The 15983-nt window shown below is 33.1% G+C and overlaps 5 protein-coding genes across 5 annotated transcripts; 2 read left to right on the top strand and 3 right to left on the bottom strand.

Moving 5' to 3' along the window:
• Positions 1-2769: 2769 nt before the first annotated feature.
• On the bottom strand, positions 2770-5356 carry LOC126667278 (calmodulin-like protein 8). The gene is made up of 4 exons (XM_050360251.2): positions 5161-5356; positions 4902-5059; positions 4739-4819; positions 2770-3106 (listed from the first exon to the last, which is right to left on the bottom strand). The coding sequence occupies exons 1-4, from the start codon at positions 5351-5353 to the stop codon at positions 2969-2971; spliced, it is 570 nt and encodes a 189-aa protein (XP_050216208.2). The 5' UTR covers positions 5354-5356; the 3' UTR covers positions 2770-2968.
• Positions 5357-6432: 1076 nt separating this feature from the next.
• On the top strand, positions 6433-8931 carry LOC126667209 (uncharacterized). The gene is made up of 5 exons (XM_050360171.1): positions 6433-6872; positions 7189-8367; positions 8455-8677; positions 8751-8805; positions 8872-8931. The coding sequence occupies exons 2-5, from the start codon at positions 7191-7193 to the stop codon at positions 8929-8931; spliced, it is 1515 nt and encodes a 504-aa protein (XP_050216128.1). The 5' UTR covers positions 6433-6872; positions 7189-7190.
• A 152-nt stretch (positions 8932-9083) lies between these two features.
• On the top strand, positions 9084-10735 carry LOC126667205 (uncharacterized). Its single transcript, XM_050360167.2, has 3 exons — positions 9084-9168; positions 9240-9635; positions 9733-10735. Exons 1-3 carry the CDS (start codon positions 9139-9141, stop codon positions 10666-10668), a joined length of 1362 nt encoding a protein of 453 aa, XP_050216124.1. The 5' UTR covers positions 9084-9138; the 3' UTR covers positions 10669-10735.
• Positions 10736-12387: 1652 nt separating this feature from the next.
• On the bottom strand, positions 12388-14540 carry LOC126667630 (2-methyl-6-phytyl-1,4-hydroquinone methyltransferase, chloroplastic-like). Its single transcript, XM_050360641.2, has 3 exons — positions 13764-14540; positions 12987-13293; positions 12388-12803 (listed from the first exon to the last, which is right to left on the bottom strand). The coding sequence occupies exons 1-3, from the start codon at positions 14336-14338 to the stop codon at positions 12648-12650; spliced, it is 1038 nt and encodes a 345-aa protein (XP_050216598.1). The 5' UTR covers positions 14339-14540; the 3' UTR covers positions 12388-12647.
• Positions 14541-15036: 496 nt separating this feature from the next.
• On the bottom strand, positions 15037-15893 carry LOC126667631 (S-protein homolog 21-like). Its single transcript, XM_050360643.2, has one exon. It carries the CDS (start codon positions 15816-15818, stop codon positions 15387-15389), a length of 432 nt encoding a protein of 143 aa, XP_050216600.1. The 5' UTR covers positions 15819-15893; the 3' UTR covers positions 15037-15386.
• Between the last annotated feature and the right edge of the window lie 90 nt (positions 15894-15983).

Raw genomic sequence — 15983 nt, 5'->3', positions numbered from 1 at the left:
AAAAAAGAACATCAATTTTATTATCTATGGCAGGACACCCAGATTACATCTGAAGATTCAATAAATATCGTAAAATTTTGAAAAACATGATATTCGATTCGCATTTCATTATATGTAGTAGCTATACAGGGATACGTAAGGATATAAAAGATATGTCGTTGACGGATAAAAAATAATTTTGGTAGAAGAAATATATATAAAATATAAAATGTATTATAGATATCACTATTTTAAAATTGCAAGGATTATTACATTAGATTTTTATTCTCTATTTTATTAAATCACACATTTTGAAACTTTTATTTTTTTAGAAATTATTCATATTACTTTTTTAGAATTAAGTTATAATTTAAATTATATATAACCTTAATTCCGCGCAAATTCGCGGGCTTTCGACTAGTTTAATATATTTACAAAATTACATTTTTAGTTCTTATATTTTACACAAAACATGTCCACACAATATATGGCTTAGTTTTTTTAAATGGTAGTGTTACATATAATAAAATAATAATTGGAATGAAATTAAAAAAATGAAATTAACAAAAGTTATTAAATTAATTAACTAAAAATAATTTTTTATAAGTTCAGCTATTAAAAAAAATTATTAATAATTTTTTTTAAAAATAATATATTATTTTAGATAAATATATATTTATCCCATTTTTGTTTTTTAAAATTATGGTAAGTTACACTTAAATGATTTTAGATAATTGTTATAATAGTAAATTAAAATTTAGACTATATTATTATCAATATATGAGTTAATTTTTATTAATTTAATCTTTCATTCATGATAAAATGTTAACAAGAATTATAGTTTTGGAGTATTATTTGAAAAAAAAAACTCTAAATAATTAAAATATAACTTCCAATAAAATATAGGAACTAAAATTATAACTTTATAAATATATTAAATGTGTTGAAAGAGGCCAATTAATAATTGTTATGTCAATGGTTGTAGGAGTTTCCTACAACCAAGATTGTAGGAAAATTTTATTCGGTTTATAATTGTTAAAAATCTAGCATATATGCAAAAAAAAGTTCGACTCAAATTCATATAAATATAATGTTCAGACCGGATTTGAATAGTAGATATAATGCCCGTCCAGATCCGACCCATAAACAAGTCTAGTGCAAAGGAATGAAAAGAAAGGTCAAACACACCGAGTTTTAGACCATCAATTTTATGATATTAGACTCATTAGTAAATATTTTATTTTATTTTGATTTGTAGAGAAAATATAATTTAGTGGAATTATTTGTTGCCTTTTATTAGAATATTTTTAATTAGAAATATATAAGGAATATTTTTCATATAAAAAGTAAAAAAATGTATTTAAATTGTTAAAATTAAATTAATAATATTTTAATTATAGCTTTATTTATAAATTAGATTAATAGTTTAGTTTAAGAATAGGATTTAGTTTTGAGTTCTCTGAAGTCCGAATAAATTAGATAGAATCTATCGACAAAATGAACGTAGAATCTGTTTCAGAGAGGAATTTTTTTTGTAAAAATCAATATATTTGATAAAATTATTAAAGCGTGGGCAGATATAAATATTTTGTCTTTCAATTATATGCTTTCACTAAATTATATGCTTTTGAAATCCCAAGTTGTAAATGAATTGGTAATGCGCTTTTTTAGTTTAAGTGAGGTCGCGGGTTTGAACCGTACTCATGTATGCATCCGTTTAAAATTTGGGGTTAGAATTTTGCCTCCCGCAAAGAACCTATCTGGCTTGAGTGGGCATTAGTCTGAATGTGGAAGGCTTAAAAGTGTCGTTTTATAATTAAAACCCGTTCAGAACACATGATCAATTAAAATGCTTTTGAGATTTGATGTTGAACAATTGAAGTGTGACAAACTCTGACTAAGAATTTGAGAAGAATAAATCTGAGTTTTATCTACTTTTCTGGCTGGGGAAATTAGTCAAAGAGTAGCAATTGCCAATCTAAAATGGGAAAGGAACAAGTTTTATAAGAAAAGTTTCTTTGTCTAATTCTAGGGGAAAAAAAGTGACATGCCGACCAATTGGCTATGGGTCAAAGTCTATTATTAGAATCAAAGTTGGAGAAATTTTGGATAAAGTTGTTGTCCCTTCTCTAATTAGTTCAAGAATATAGACTATAGTTATGGGGTTTTTAATAAAAAAAATAATGCATTCGTTTTAAATTAATAAACAGTTCAAAATAAATGTAATATTAGAAATAATAAGTAATTTATTTAGATTTAATAAATTAATAATCTATAATAATTTTTATTTAGTTAAGTTGGAATTTATGACTTTTAGTTTTATTTATTACTTTAATATATTGGTAATGACATGTCATTTTTTTAATATATTATAATAAAACCAGTAATGATATACAATATATATATTAGTATTTAATTATTTAAATAACAACTGGATGTTTAATATTCAAAATAAAAAAATATTATATAGTACTTCTCAATTTGAGATATAGAGATTAATATTTTAAAGATCATTGATTGACGCATCAAGGATTATATAAGACGTTAAACTATGACTATATATATATAATTTGTAGTTATATAATTTTAAATTATAGCGACACTTTTGATTATTTTATTTCTCAATTATAATTTTTCACATTAAACCTAAAAAAACAACCACATAATTTAAAAATCAAAACCCAACAAAGTGCATATATATACTTTATATTATGATGAATTTCAAATTCAAACTATCATTAATTTTTTCATTTTTATTATAATAAAAGAAAGAAAAATGAGATTAGAAACTAAAGAATAGAATACATAATTTGAACAAATCAAATGAAGACTTTTAAAGTCATTCTACTATTTGGTCATTGACAAATTAATAATTAATTTACTAGCTAATGCTAATGAAGATAAACAATACAACAACAAATAAAATTAATGATAGGTGACAAATACAACACTTATATCTTGAATAGGGAACCAATGAAAAAGGGTAGATTTAACCCACGATTGTCATCATTTTAACAAATTCATCATAATTAACTTGACCATCGCCATCTAAATCAGCCTCCTTTATCATCTGCTCCACTTCTTCATCTGTTAATTTTTCCCCTAAATTGATCATCACATGCCTCAACTGCACATCAACACATTAAATGAATCACTAAACATACTTATTTATAATTCCCTCTCTTTTAATCTATGTAATACATTTTTCTTATGTGGCCCATTCGGAGTAATAATTTTGAAGTTAATGAACAAAAAAAATTAAATACTTTTTACTTTTTATGATTCTAATTTTAAAACTTTGCAATTTTAGCTAAGTTTCAAACGTTCGCACTATTTTAGCCAATTCGCATCAGTGAAATTAAAATTGTAAAGTTTAAAGTTTTTTTTAGGGTTGCAAAAGGTCAAAAAGTGATCCTAAATTTCACTGGCCTGTTTTTTACGGCATGAAGGTTACATAGGTTTAGAGGACACACTATTATATTGATTGAGGCAAAACTTGCTAAAACCGCGGCTAACGTCTTGAATAAAAATGCAAAATTTAACGCAATGGTTATCAAGTCAAAAAAAATTGAATTTTTTTGGTCTATTAGACCTGATGTTTATTGTTAAAATACTTTTGACTTAATTTTTTTCTATTTGCTTTTATTAAAATTTTAAAGAAAATGCAAGTAATATGAAAATATAAAAGTAAAATTAGATTTTATCTATATATTTCTTTTGGGAATAATATGCAAAGAATCTTTTTAATTAAATTGGGATAGAAAGAGTAGTAATTTTTAAAAGTATTGGGATAGAATCTCTCCTGCTAACTTAAATATTTTAATCAAGTGCTTATCCTCAAATGCATCAAACATGGTTATAGTTCACTGCATACTGAATCGTACAGATCTTAGTTATTTTACGGATTCATGTTTAATTAATTTTATAAACTACACATACCAAAAAGGTGAATATTAAATTAGGAACATAAGATAAACTCATGTTCGTGTATATATTTAATCATTTTACTCCAATTTCTAATCTGAAAGGCGTTATAATGCAAAAATAATAAAATGAAACAGTTTTTGAAAGGATTAAACATTATTATTTAAATTTAAAAAAATTATGTTCGAGTCCTTATTTCTCGTGGCAGTAAACATGAATTTCTTCAATCTATAAAATAAATAAAATGATAAAAAATATTTATTTTCCTTATTTACTCATCATAAGTTTCTAAAGCTATAACAGAGTTAAGTATGTAATGTTGGAATTATAGTTTTAAGCGTAAATTTTGTTTTTCGTGTGGATGTAAAGGGGAATTTCTCCAATCACTAAAATACAATATAGTGATGAATATAATTTATTTTCTTTATAGTACTGCTTATTTAGGAAGCTCATTTGTCTAACATTATGGTGCTGCCAGTACTTGTATAATTGTATTATTAAATATAAGTGCTTAAACTTTATATTTTCTATCAACACCGTCCCTCTAAACAAACACAGTTGTCATTTTACTACACATTTGCTTTTAGCTTAATTATAAAAGTGGTATTTAAATTCTTAACTTCAAAAAAAAATCTGTCAATTTAACATCTTAATTATTTCATTTTAAATTTTATAAATATCATGATCCTACTGATAAATTATCCTCACAATCTGACCATACAAAACTAAATTTTAGAGTGTTGACATATTTTTTAAAATTTTATAATTAAGTTGATAAAATAAATTAATTAGTAAATTTGAATGAGTTCAAACTTCAAACCCTAGATATATTTACCTCATTAGCCGAAATGAACCCATTCTGATCCTTGTCAAACACTTTAAATGCCTCTTTAAGTTCCTCCTCTGCATCAGTTTCCTAATTAAACAAAATAAAAATAAAAATCATATACTATAACATTAATCATATTTAATTAAATCTAGTTTAACAAGAAATATACCTTAATTTTGTTGGCCATTAAATTCAAGAATTCAGCAAACTCAATGGTACCATTACCATCAACATCAACTTCAGTAATCATATCATGAAGTTCTTCTGCTGTTGGATTTTGATCCAATGACCTAATTACAGTTGCCAATTCCTCTACAGTAATGCAACCTGTACACATTAATTAATTAAATTATAATCTATAGTATTTATTTACTATATGAAAGTATATATAGTAGTAATAATTAAGCAAGAAAATAAATATTGATTACCATCTCCATCTTTATCAAACAAACAAAAAGCTTCTTTAAACTCAACAATTTGCTCCTCAGTCAGAATTTCTGCCATTGTTTTACAAGAGAGAGAGAGAGAGAAGGTGAAGAGATGAGAGAGAGAGGGAGGAAGAAGATATGAAGAGTGTAGCTGAAGCTTAGCTGGGTTTAAGTAGAATTCTTTGTAGTGCATTTTTTCATATTTAATTCCATTATATTAACAGAGTCAAATCTATCTTAAATTCTTAATTCAATTGGATATTGATTTGACAAAATCAAAGGAAAAATCAAAATGCAAGGTTGTTCTCTCCGTCTACATTTAGTATCAAATAAATTGGTTATTTAAAAGTCCTAGCAGATCAAATAGTTCTATTTTTATTTTTATTTTCTACAGCATTAAACTTTTATAATTTTAACTAAACTTTTAATATGTGTAGCAATTTTAGTCAATTTGCATTCAATCGATTTAACTGCGTGTGTTTATTTTCGGGTGACATTCACATTGTCAAAAAATCATGCCAACATGGACTAAAAAAATTGGTTTAGATGCAGATATTTTAAATCTTTTGTTAGAATTGTAAAACATCGAAAAGTTTTGAGTAATACAGTTTGTTAGACCTTGCCACGACTTTGATAGTTTGGAACCCACTTAAAATTGGTCACGAATAACTAAATCGATTTAGACGAATAGATTAAAATTGCCATCAACATTTAAAATTAGACTAAAATAGTAAATTTTAGTTAGAATTGCAAAAAATTTAAAAGATTTGGATTTTGTAGAATAATTTAGCCTATTTGAAAATTCATGCAGATTTAATAGTTTTGAAGATTGTTAATGTAAAAATGAATGTAGAGTGGCAGTAATAAATAGGTAAGAAAATATGAAGACAGCTGTAAGGGTTAGACGTATAGGAGACAAAGAGAAGAAGCAGAGGATATGGGGAGCTGTGTGCTCTCTTTTCATGCACCACGCTGCTTTGCTTGCACCAGACTTTAAATTTCCACGCGCTTTTATTTCATTTTTACTTATAAAATAATCTAATCCCATTAAATGACTATTCCATTTTTAAGTATGACTAGGAGTATTTGTATTTGAATTACTAAATTAAGTTTTGGGGTTTATCCCATATTTGTTCCATATTTGAAACTTTTTTACCCATTTGCACCCCGGAAATTGATAATTCCGGGTTTGTGCCTTTTTTATGGGCCGTCCGCAGAAAAGATATGCGGACGGCCCATTTTTGCATGCCGTCCGCAGAATAAATATGCGGACGGGCCTTTTGCTCCACGTCTGCTCCTACGTGGAGCAAAAGGCATGCTGACAGTGCCGTCCGCGGAATACTTCCGCGGACGACTCTGTCAGTTTCAGGGAATTTATTCCCTGTATCGAGACAGGGAATAAATTCCCTGACCGAGGCAGGTCAATTGTTGACCTGCCTCGGTCTGTGTTACCGTCCGCATAAATGTTATGCGGACGGTAATACTATAAATTGAGGGCTGAGCCCCATTTTTTTTCCAAAGCCAAAATGTTGAAAAAAAATGGGGCTCAGCCTCTCATCCCCCACCTCCCCCTATTCTATATTTGTTAGTTTGTTATTTATTTTCTTCTAAAATTTAATATATTTTGACGTTATTCCGACGTTATTAAAGTTTCAACGACTGCATATTGGAGTATTATTTTATATTATATACAGCAGCGTGGACTACAAGAGGTAAGTTAATTTTATAATTTATTTATTATAAATAAAGTTAATATTATTTAATAGAGTTTAAATTTTAGGATTTAAAATATTATTTATTTGTTAGACATTAATTTAATATCGTTAAAATTTAGAATTTAATTTATAAAAAAAATCAAAAAAATTAAATGTCAAATATGATAATTAGAATTATTACAATACAAAAAAAATTTGCATGACAATTGAAATATTAAAATGTTATAATTAAATATTATAATTTTTTTAGATGAATTAAATGTTATAATTTAAATGTTAAAAATTGTGAATTTATTTATTTTTTAAAATGTAGTGATGACGACCGTGATAATGCCGTCGTTATTAATTTATTGGGGTGGCACAATAATGAACACTCCGGGTGGAGTAGATTATCATTTAGGTTGTAGAAGAACAGCTGAACTGAGTTTGCGAATGAGCTTTTTAGAGTTAGAGAACATAGTTAGAAGGACAATTGGTTTAGGTGATGATACTGTGATTACGAAGATTTACTTACGCGTACCTCAGTATGATGCAAATCACATTGTCAGTTATTATGCCTATCCTATGACAACCGATGAGAACGTGTACAACATGCTTTGTAATGCTGCGAGGACCCCGAACATGCGGGAAATAGAGTTGTACGTAGAATACAACACGCCAGTAGAAATTACTGCAGCAATTAGTGGTCTGAACTTAGTGGAATCCGATCCTTGTGATGACAGTGATGACATTGACGATGATGAACGCAACTTCTATCAGGCTGGCCCTGGGGACGACGAGGATGACGATGATAGTGGAGGTGAGAATATAGAGGAAGCTGAGGGGGTTGAGGGTACGGCTGATGCAGTTTGCAACGATGGTGAAGGTACTGAATATCATTCCCAATTTCCCTACGACTACACCCACGTCAACGTCAATGAAATGCGGGTGAATATGAATCTGTTTTCTGGACCATGTTTGATTTGGAAAGAAGGGAAAGAGTTTGCGAAGGGGATGCTTTTTAATTCAAGATTGGCAGTTCAGAATTGCGCAACTAGGTATCACATGCTGGCGAATAGGGAATACAAGAGTTGTCGAACAACTCTCAAAACGATAGTGTTGGTGTGTAAAAATAGCGATATCTGCAACTGGCGGTTGCGGGCGACATGCTTAAAGAAAAGAGGAGCCGGCGATTGGACGTTAACAAAATATAACGGTCCTCACACATGTAATCCCCAATTTGCCTCGCAAGACCACCGAAATTACAGATCTGCAATGATTGCTGAGCATATTCGGTTACAATTGGTAGCGCAGCGAAGTATAAGGGTGAAAACGCTTCAAGCGGGGATTTTTGAAAGGTTAGGAGTACGGCCTCGATATAAGAAAACTTGGTACGCAAAGGAAAAGGCAATTGCAAAAATGTTTGGAGAATGGGACGACTCTTTCAAAAAAAATTGTTATTTCATGGAAAACGTGTCCATCACTAATCCAGGAACATATTGGCATGCTGAAGGTACAAATAGTCAATTTTGATCGTTTAATTTTGTTTTAAGCATATAAGATCACAATTACTAACTTTAAAAGAGTGGGTTATTTTCAGGTGACCCTGTCGTGCGAGACGGTGAAGTTGATCCTACAGTCAGAATGTTCAAGCGGATGTTTTGGACTTACGAGCCCATGGTCGAGGGCCTCCGCTATTGCAAACCCGTTCTCTTTATTGATGGGACATTTTTATATGGAAAATATAAAATGGTTCTGTTAACAGCGCAAGTGATAGATGGAAACAATTTCATCATGCCTGTACAGCAGTTTACACTGAGGAGGTTGTACAGCAGTTTACACGAGGTTACTTGTTGCTGGCCATCACAGGATTATGCTTTAGTGATACTTCCACAGGAAAGACCCCTTTGAGGATCCTGCCGCTTCTAGAGGATCTCGAGGACGTTGCCGGGTATAGTTGGGGTTCAGCCACACTTGCCTTTCTTTACCATGAGTTATGCACGTGTTCTTTGCGTAGTCAGAAGCGCAAGAGTATAGCAGGTGCCACTTGGATCCTCCAGTTGTGGGCCTTAGATAGGCTTAGAGTTGTCACAGGAAGACTTACTGTTCCCGATATTTCGCATCATCTCCCATTGGGAGACAGGTATTTCTCATTTGTTAATTGTTTGTCTATAAATTTTTATTTGTTTGTCTATAATTTAATATGTTAAAACAACCAATGCACAGGTGGGGGGGTCGGCGAGACGTGAGGCGGGTCCCGAGACACTCTCTAGATGACATTCGCATGCGCTTTGACCGCAGCCGCTATGAAGATGTAAGAATTTGTAATAATTTCATGTATTAATTATTAGTATTACTATAATGTTTAACATTTTATTCGTGCAGATCATTTGGGAGCCCTACACGGATGAGATATTGAGTCTCCTCCCCGCGTACTGTTTGGAGGGCCGACGTATTTGGCGGTCTGTTGTTCCGCTCATTTATTATCATATCGTGGAGTGGCACCACCCTGATAGAGTTCTGCAGCAGTTTGGTCTACAACAACCTATTCCACTTCAGCCTAGACAAGACCATGTCCTTCATAGTTATACGATGAGGGGCAGTGACAATTGGCGGCAGACACATGCTTTCTACATTGATCTTTGGGATCACAGGTTGGATCATGTCGTCGACGGACCCCCTTTTCAAGGACCCCCTCCATACCATTCCGAGTATATGGAGTGGTTTCGGCGTGTCACGCGAAGATGGATCACACCTCAGGGTGCAAGAGAGATAGCACAGGTACTTAATTATGATATATAGTTTATATATTTGTTTATGGTTTATCGATTTCTGGTTTTTTACGATATATCTCACTTTTCCATGTATGTTTTTTCAGGCTGATGCGATGGAGACTATGCATATGGAGGCTGACATTTCTTCACGGTTTCGGTCCATCACACGGAGTTCGCAGTTGGCATCACAGGAGGAGCGGCGTGACGTCACAATCCCACCGACACATCCTTCCATTGAGCCGTTTCGGCTACCGGCCGTTCCTCAGCCAACGATAGATCCACAGACAATCCGATCTCGTCGTCGACCACGGCAGCCGCCTCCACCAGCGCCACGGCCCCTTGCAGATGACCCTATGCCCGAGCCAGTGTTTTTTCACCCCTTCAGAGGACCAGATTACTACCACTTCATGCCACCACCACCCAGCTTCACTCAGGCATCCTCGCATTATGATCAAGGAGGACCGTCTTCACAGTTTCAGCATTCATCAGCATCCCCTTTTCAGCACGCATCTACACAGTATGGCCATTCTGGTTCAGCACCTCAGTTATACCAGGCATCTACACCTTTTGAGCAGCCAGCATCAGGTTCGCATTTGTACGAGTCCTCTTCGCAGTATCAGCAGCCGTCATCAGCTTCACAGCCTGGGATGTGTTCTTCACTTCCACCTGTAGAGTATTCTCATTTTCCATTCCAGCAGACTGATCAGGCAACACCGGGGTTCTCTTCTTTGGATCTTTTCCAGAGCCCACATCGGATGACTCCCACCTTTACTGACTGGTCGGCGGGCGGATTCTCTCTAGATGACATCCAACATACAGAGTTTCCGCAGCAGGGTTTCGTCCAGTCCACCCCGGATTTTACTGGTACCGTCGAGGGATCTGCAGAGGACGATAGTGACGACGACGATGAGGGCGACCAGGAGGAGGAGGACGGTGGTGGCGAGGGGAGGCGTTTTCAGACACAGAGCACAGGCCGAAGAAATAGACGTCAAGTTCTAGGTTTACGTGAAAACCTACCTGTAAATCGTAGATATGATTGATGTTTTTTAATGAATAGACTTATTTGTATCTTTAACGGAGAATAATGTATGCTTTAATTTTATTTCACATCATTTATGTTTTAATTTAAATTTTTTTTCGATTTTAAAATTTAAAAATATTATATTAATAATAGATATTTTATTATTATTTATTATTTATAACTTTCATATTAATAAGTCATATTTTAATTAAAATTAAAAAAATTATATTAAATTAATTGGGAAATTTTAAAAATTGTAATTTTAAAACTTTAAGAAATTCTCCCAATCATTGTGTAAATGATTGGGAGAATTTCTCCCTAATGATTGGGAGATTATTAATCTCCCAATCATATATTTTGGGGTGGTCCGCATAAAATAAATGCGGACCACCCCAAAATAATCCACGTCTGCTCCACGTAGGAGCAGACGTGGAGAAAAAGAGCCGTCCGCAGAAAAGATATGCGGACGGCATGCAAAAATGGGCCGTCCGCATATCTTTTCTGCGGACGGCCCATAAAAAAGGCACAAACCCGGAATTATCAATTTCCGGGGTGCAAATGGGTAAAAAAGTTTCAAATATGGAACAAATACGGGATAAACCCTAAGTTTTGTATAATTTTGAGGTTTAACATGCATGAAAAAAAAAAAAGATTAAACCAATTTAGTAAAAATTCATTGAGAAAATATTTTACAATGCATGTCTTTTTCATTATAATAGGAGGAAAAAAAGTTGAATCTCAAATTTTCAGATTTAAACTACTAATGTTATTTTATTAGTTATAGTAAATCCAGGGAGTCTTGATCATATATTTGGACTGATAATATAAATGAAATGAAAATAGTAGTAGTAATAAGATTAGGAGTATATATAATTTAAATGGGCATTTAATGAAGTGCCAACCTTGAGTAATAAATGAAACAAGACGATTTGATAGTATTAATATTAATACTAATGCATGAATGGCTGTCTCCACGCGGTTTCTCTTCCATTTTTTTGTCCTTTTCTCTCATAATGTCTTTACAAAGCTTAAAAAAGCTACAAACATTGTGATGGAGTATTAATTTTACCTCAGTATAGGTATTTTTGGGTTTATTATACAAAATTTGACAGGTTTAAGAAAAGAGAGAATATTATTGTTGGAGACTTAATTAGGTTCACCGATGGTCCAAGAGTTGAACTTTGAACCTTAGAAATCTAAATTTTACAGACTTGGTTGGAGTTATTGACCCATTTAAATATTATGAGAAAGGCGCTTTATGTAATATGGCCAGTGAGATTTAGAGGGACACTTGGCCAGTCTCCTGTAATAAAAATGCTAAACCCAGTTGTAATACCCTGTGTTTTTCCAGTTTGTTCCGATTAACTTTCCGATGTGTTTTGGGTTGATAATTAGTGATTTGATTCTTTGAAACCTTGATTTGGTGTGCTTAACCTTTGTGTTGATGTTAGATCTTATTTTCGACTTGATTTAGGATTGGTTCGGATTGGTTTTTGAATTATGACACCTCGATTGAGTCTTGTTTTGTATCTTATATGTGCCGCATAGGTCGTGCCGGTATTTGATATTGATTTAACTCGTTGCTAAGTAATTTTGATAGATGTGTTTGTGCACTTTTCGTTTATACAAATTTTTGAAGGAATTGTCATTAGAATGCATACTCCTCTAAAAACAAAAACAGCTGCTGGTGCTCATGACAAGGTTGATAAAATATACAAAAGGGCAACAACATCAATCATTAAGAACATAATGTCACAGTTAGATTTGATTGTTATAAGCTCAGCACAAAAAAGGAACAGATACAGTAGACTCATAATACAGAAAAGCCGAAGGCCTGTTCATCCATCTAACATCATAGAGCTACATCCTTTTGATTGTTTTAGCAGAAGATAGTTCTAAAAGAGGCTAACCAATTGTATAACCATAAGCAGTCAATTTAACACGGAACTCAACAATGGCGGTCTATGGTTACCACTTACCACGCTTACTTGAGTCATTTCATATCGGCCTCCCTTTTGGAACAATTTGATCTTTGATCCACATGTAGATAGGAACCAGCACATAGTATGTGGCTGCTAACGTCCCGAGAATGAAACGCAGAAAGAACACAAACGGATTTACAGGCTTCTCCACGTCCTCTACCTTCGGACCAAGCTGCAGCAATACACCAACATCATTTAGAAATTTTTAAGTGACAGATAAGCGAAAACGAAAAGCACATTACAATATGGGTAATGCACAAAGACAATGGTTGACAGAAACAAAATAGAGCATTATAAAATTAAGGAATCAAAACTGAAAAATCCTAACTGATAGTAAGAGATGAAGCATTTTTACCTGCAGTGGAGAATCTCCGGACATTGGCTTAACTCCAGTCACAGAGCAACCCATAATCAAGCCATGCCTACGAACACCGCGGTACCATTTTGGGCCTATCCTTTTTAGTTTAACATCCTTGAACCCAGCCTTTTTAAACCATTCAATGTACTCTTCCTCCTTAGGGAAAAGCATCCACACATCTGCAAAAAAGCGAGACAACCAAAAGGTTGGATACACAGGACCGATGAGACAGGCCTTGCCCCCAATTTTCAGTACCCTGTATGCTTCCTTGATTCCACGCTGTGGATCAGGCCAGTACTCAATGCTGAGAAACACAAAAAAGAAAGCCGGAATTAGGTGATGCAGGAGTGTAGATGTACAAATCAATTACCATTTTTTTGAATTGAAATCCGTTTAGTAACCTAACGTTGCTGAGAGCTCCTTACGTAGTACAAACACTTTATCCAATCGACATTTTCTGTCTCGGAAACGTGTCGAAAACTTGGCATTTCGGACACAAAACTTCATTTTTGAACATATGAAATCTTAAAATAACACCATTTTGCAGGTTTGTGTCCAAGTGTCCTTCTTTTCCGTATGTGTCCGTGCTACATATGAGCCCCTAAACTTAGGATACCTATTGTATAACTATTTCAATTTACACAATAAAATCAATAGAAACGATCTCATTCTGCTGAGACCCAATAAAAATTGTAAATAAACATCCATAAGTCACAAATCAAGCACTGCTACAAATTCAACAACAAAACTATACTAACTTCCATAAATCATTACCTGCCAGCAGAAACATATCTATCAGCATAATCAGTCCGGAACGGAAGATCCTCCGCATCTCCTTCAACAATCTTACATTCCTTCAAGGGCTCCTTCTGCTTAGCCTTAGCAAGTTGGTGAGGTGATTGGTCAAGAATTGTCACATTTTTCGCATCAACATGCTTAACAATTCCCAAAGTAGTAAACCCGGTACCGCCACCAACATCAACAACGATCATATTCCTATCGTAAAGATCAGCCGGCTCAAGAGCATCATCTCTCATATCCTCAGTCCAATGACCAGGGTTTATGATATGATCATACACAATAGACAAGAATCTATAGAACCAAAATGCCTCTTTTTTGTGCTGTATAAACCTAGGCTGTGAAGCTGGTCTTGAAGATGATGATAAACTGCATCTAGGACCTAAAAGTCTTGATGTTTGGGTATTTCTAACAGTGTAAGATACTAGATTTTTCCTGGGGAAGGAACTAACATGAAATTTTGCCCTAACAGAACCTAACCCAGCTGGGGTTTTTGTTTTTTCATTAGATAATTTGAGATTAGCAGCTCCAGTAATCAAAGAAGCAGCCATAATACTGAAAATTAAAGAAAATTTCTGATACTAATTACTACTACTAAGTAAAATTTGCTACTTCTGCATTGGTTCGGACAGAAAAAATCACTTACAGTTAGAGAGAGTTGAATTGCAGTTGAAGCTGAAGAGACTGAACCACACACATTTAAGATTGTTATTCCTCACTTGTTGTGGCTACTGACAAATGGGTAAATTGTTGTCTGATCTGTTGTCTTCATTCCTTGGCTACATTAAACGACTCAGCGTTTGGTCTAATTTTAATCTGCTTTATTTTGGCTAATAACCTAAAGGCTGAGGTCTGCATTGTTTTGGGCTCTTGGGCCATTGAATTAATAAGATGGCTCACTTAATGCTTTTTTAATTATAAATTAATATACGAATTTTACCATAATTTGCAATGATAATACGAATTTTGAAATTTGACAATTACAACACCAACTTTTATTTTTTTGATTGATACACTGACCAATCATGCAACAACACGTGGCTGTATATTACATGTTCACGTTCGTGTTTCTAGTTTGGTGTACCATTTTCCAAAAAATAAAAATTTGTGTGATTATTGTCAAGTTTTAAAATTTGTTGTATAATTGCAAATCAGAATAAACTTTATGTATTAATTTGCAATTATTTCTTTTTTTAATATAATTATTTTACAGATGATAAAAACATCCTAATCAGTGAGTATAATAAGAATTAAGAATTTAGTGCAAGAATTTTGAAGGATGTCAATCTCTCATAATTAGATATTGTTGCTCAAGCAGTTCAGGCTCAAACAGAATATTCTATACAGTTAGTACCTCTTTATACTTTTTTACTATAGAAATTTTTAGGTAGACTCAGTCCACCACGTCATCCGTGGACTAAACCTATTATATAATGACACGTCATTAAAATGATGGCAATCTTGTAAATTCGTTTATAAGAATTACCTAAGAATTTCTCTTTTTACTAATCAAAATCTCATAAAACAGTAAGATCAACATCAGATTATTCCATCAGGTACTATAAAACTTTCACTTTTGACTCTTTTCAATTTATTCCATTACGATTGCCAATCATACATATGCTTGAACTCACCACCGTCACGGACATCTCTCAACAGGATGCCACTGTTTCTTGCAGACCAAGTACACCTCTTTTCTTTATATCCGCACATTGAAAGAAGATCATCTCTGTACCAGAAAATACGATATCCGCCGCCGTGCTTCTTCCCCCACTTCAAATTACACCAAAACAACGTCGTTCCCCAAAAATTTGCTTTGAATGTGAAGTGAAATTGCCCCTTTATTCGCAGCACATGCTCGCCCAGATCATCATCTTTCGATTTGCAATGAATTTTTAGGACATTATGATTCAAGTTGTTGATAATGTACACATTGTATCTTTCTCCGACTTCAATTCCGAAACAAGCTTCGTTCATGGCTAACATTACTAACACGACCAAGTGTGCGGCGTAAGTTTTGGGAGCTCTCATGTTTTGAAACAATTGGTGTTTTGATGATCGCTATGGATTTCATAAGCTAACTTCTATTTGTAGTGAAATTGGTTTGTCCAATTTAAAGCATTATCTGTTTTGACACTTACTATATGCATGATGAGCTCAACTATATGCTAAATATGTACGACTCTTTTAGATGTT

The sequence above is a fragment of the Mercurialis annua genome, linkage group LG2 (genome assembly GCF_937616625.2).
Source record: "Mercurialis annua linkage group LG2, ddMerAnnu1.2, whole genome shotgun sequence".
NCBI lineage: Eukaryota > Viridiplantae > Streptophyta > Magnoliopsida > Malpighiales > Euphorbiaceae > Mercurialis > Mercurialis annua.
The sequence above is the reverse complement of the archived record's forward strand: the minus strand, read 5'-3'. Positions and strand labels throughout refer to the sequence as shown.

Coding starts and splice junctions, on each gene's coding strand:
- LOC126667631 (XM_050360643.2), bottom strand. CDS start 15,818: ATGAGAGCTCCCAAAACTTACGCCGCACACTTGGTCGTGTTAGTAATG.
- LOC126667205 (XM_050360167.2), top strand. CDS start 9,139: ATGCGCTTTGACCGCAGCCGCTATGAAGAT. Junction 9,169..9,239: donor ACCGCAGCCGCTATGAAGAT/GTAAGAATTTGT, acceptor TTATTCGTGCAG/ATCATTTGGGAGCCCTACAC. Junction 9,636..9,732: donor GTGCAAGAGAGATAGCACAG/GTACTTAATTAT, acceptor ATGTTTTTTCAG/GCTGATGCGATGGAGACTAT.
- LOC126667209 (XM_050360171.1), top strand. CDS start 7,191: ATGACGACCGTGATAATGCCGTCGTTATTAATTTATTGGGGTGGCACA. Junction 8,368..8,454: donor AACATATTGGCATGCTGAAG/GTACAAATAGTC, acceptor GGTTATTTTCAG/GTGACCCTGTCGTGCGAGAC. Junction 8,678..8,750: donor CAGCAGTTTACACTGAGGAG/GTTGTACAGCAG, acceptor ATACTTCCACAG/GAAAGACCCCTTTGAGGATC.
- LOC126667630 (XM_050360641.2), bottom strand. CDS start 14,338: ATGGCTGCTTCTTTGATTACTGGAGCTGCTAATCTCAAATTATCTAAT. Junction 13,294..13,763: donor AGATATGTTTCTGCTGGCAG/GTAATGATTTAT, acceptor TGTGTTTCTCAG/CATTGAGTACTGGCCTGATC. Junction 12,804..12,986: donor CCGGAGATTCTCCACTGCAG/GTAAAAATGCTT, acceptor GTATTGCTGCAG/CTTGGTCCGAAGGTAGAGGA.
- LOC126667278 (XM_050360251.2), bottom strand. CDS start 5,353: ATGCACTACAAAGAATTCTACTTAAACCCAGCTAAGCTTCAGCTACAC. Junction 5,060..5,160: donor GTTTGATAAAGATGGAGATG/GTAATCAATATT, acceptor TAATGTGTACAG/GTTGCATTACTGTAGAGGAA. Junction 3,107..4,738: donor GGTTCATTTCGGCTAATGAG/GTAAATATATCT, acceptor GTTGATGTGCAG/TTGAGGCATGTGATGATCAA.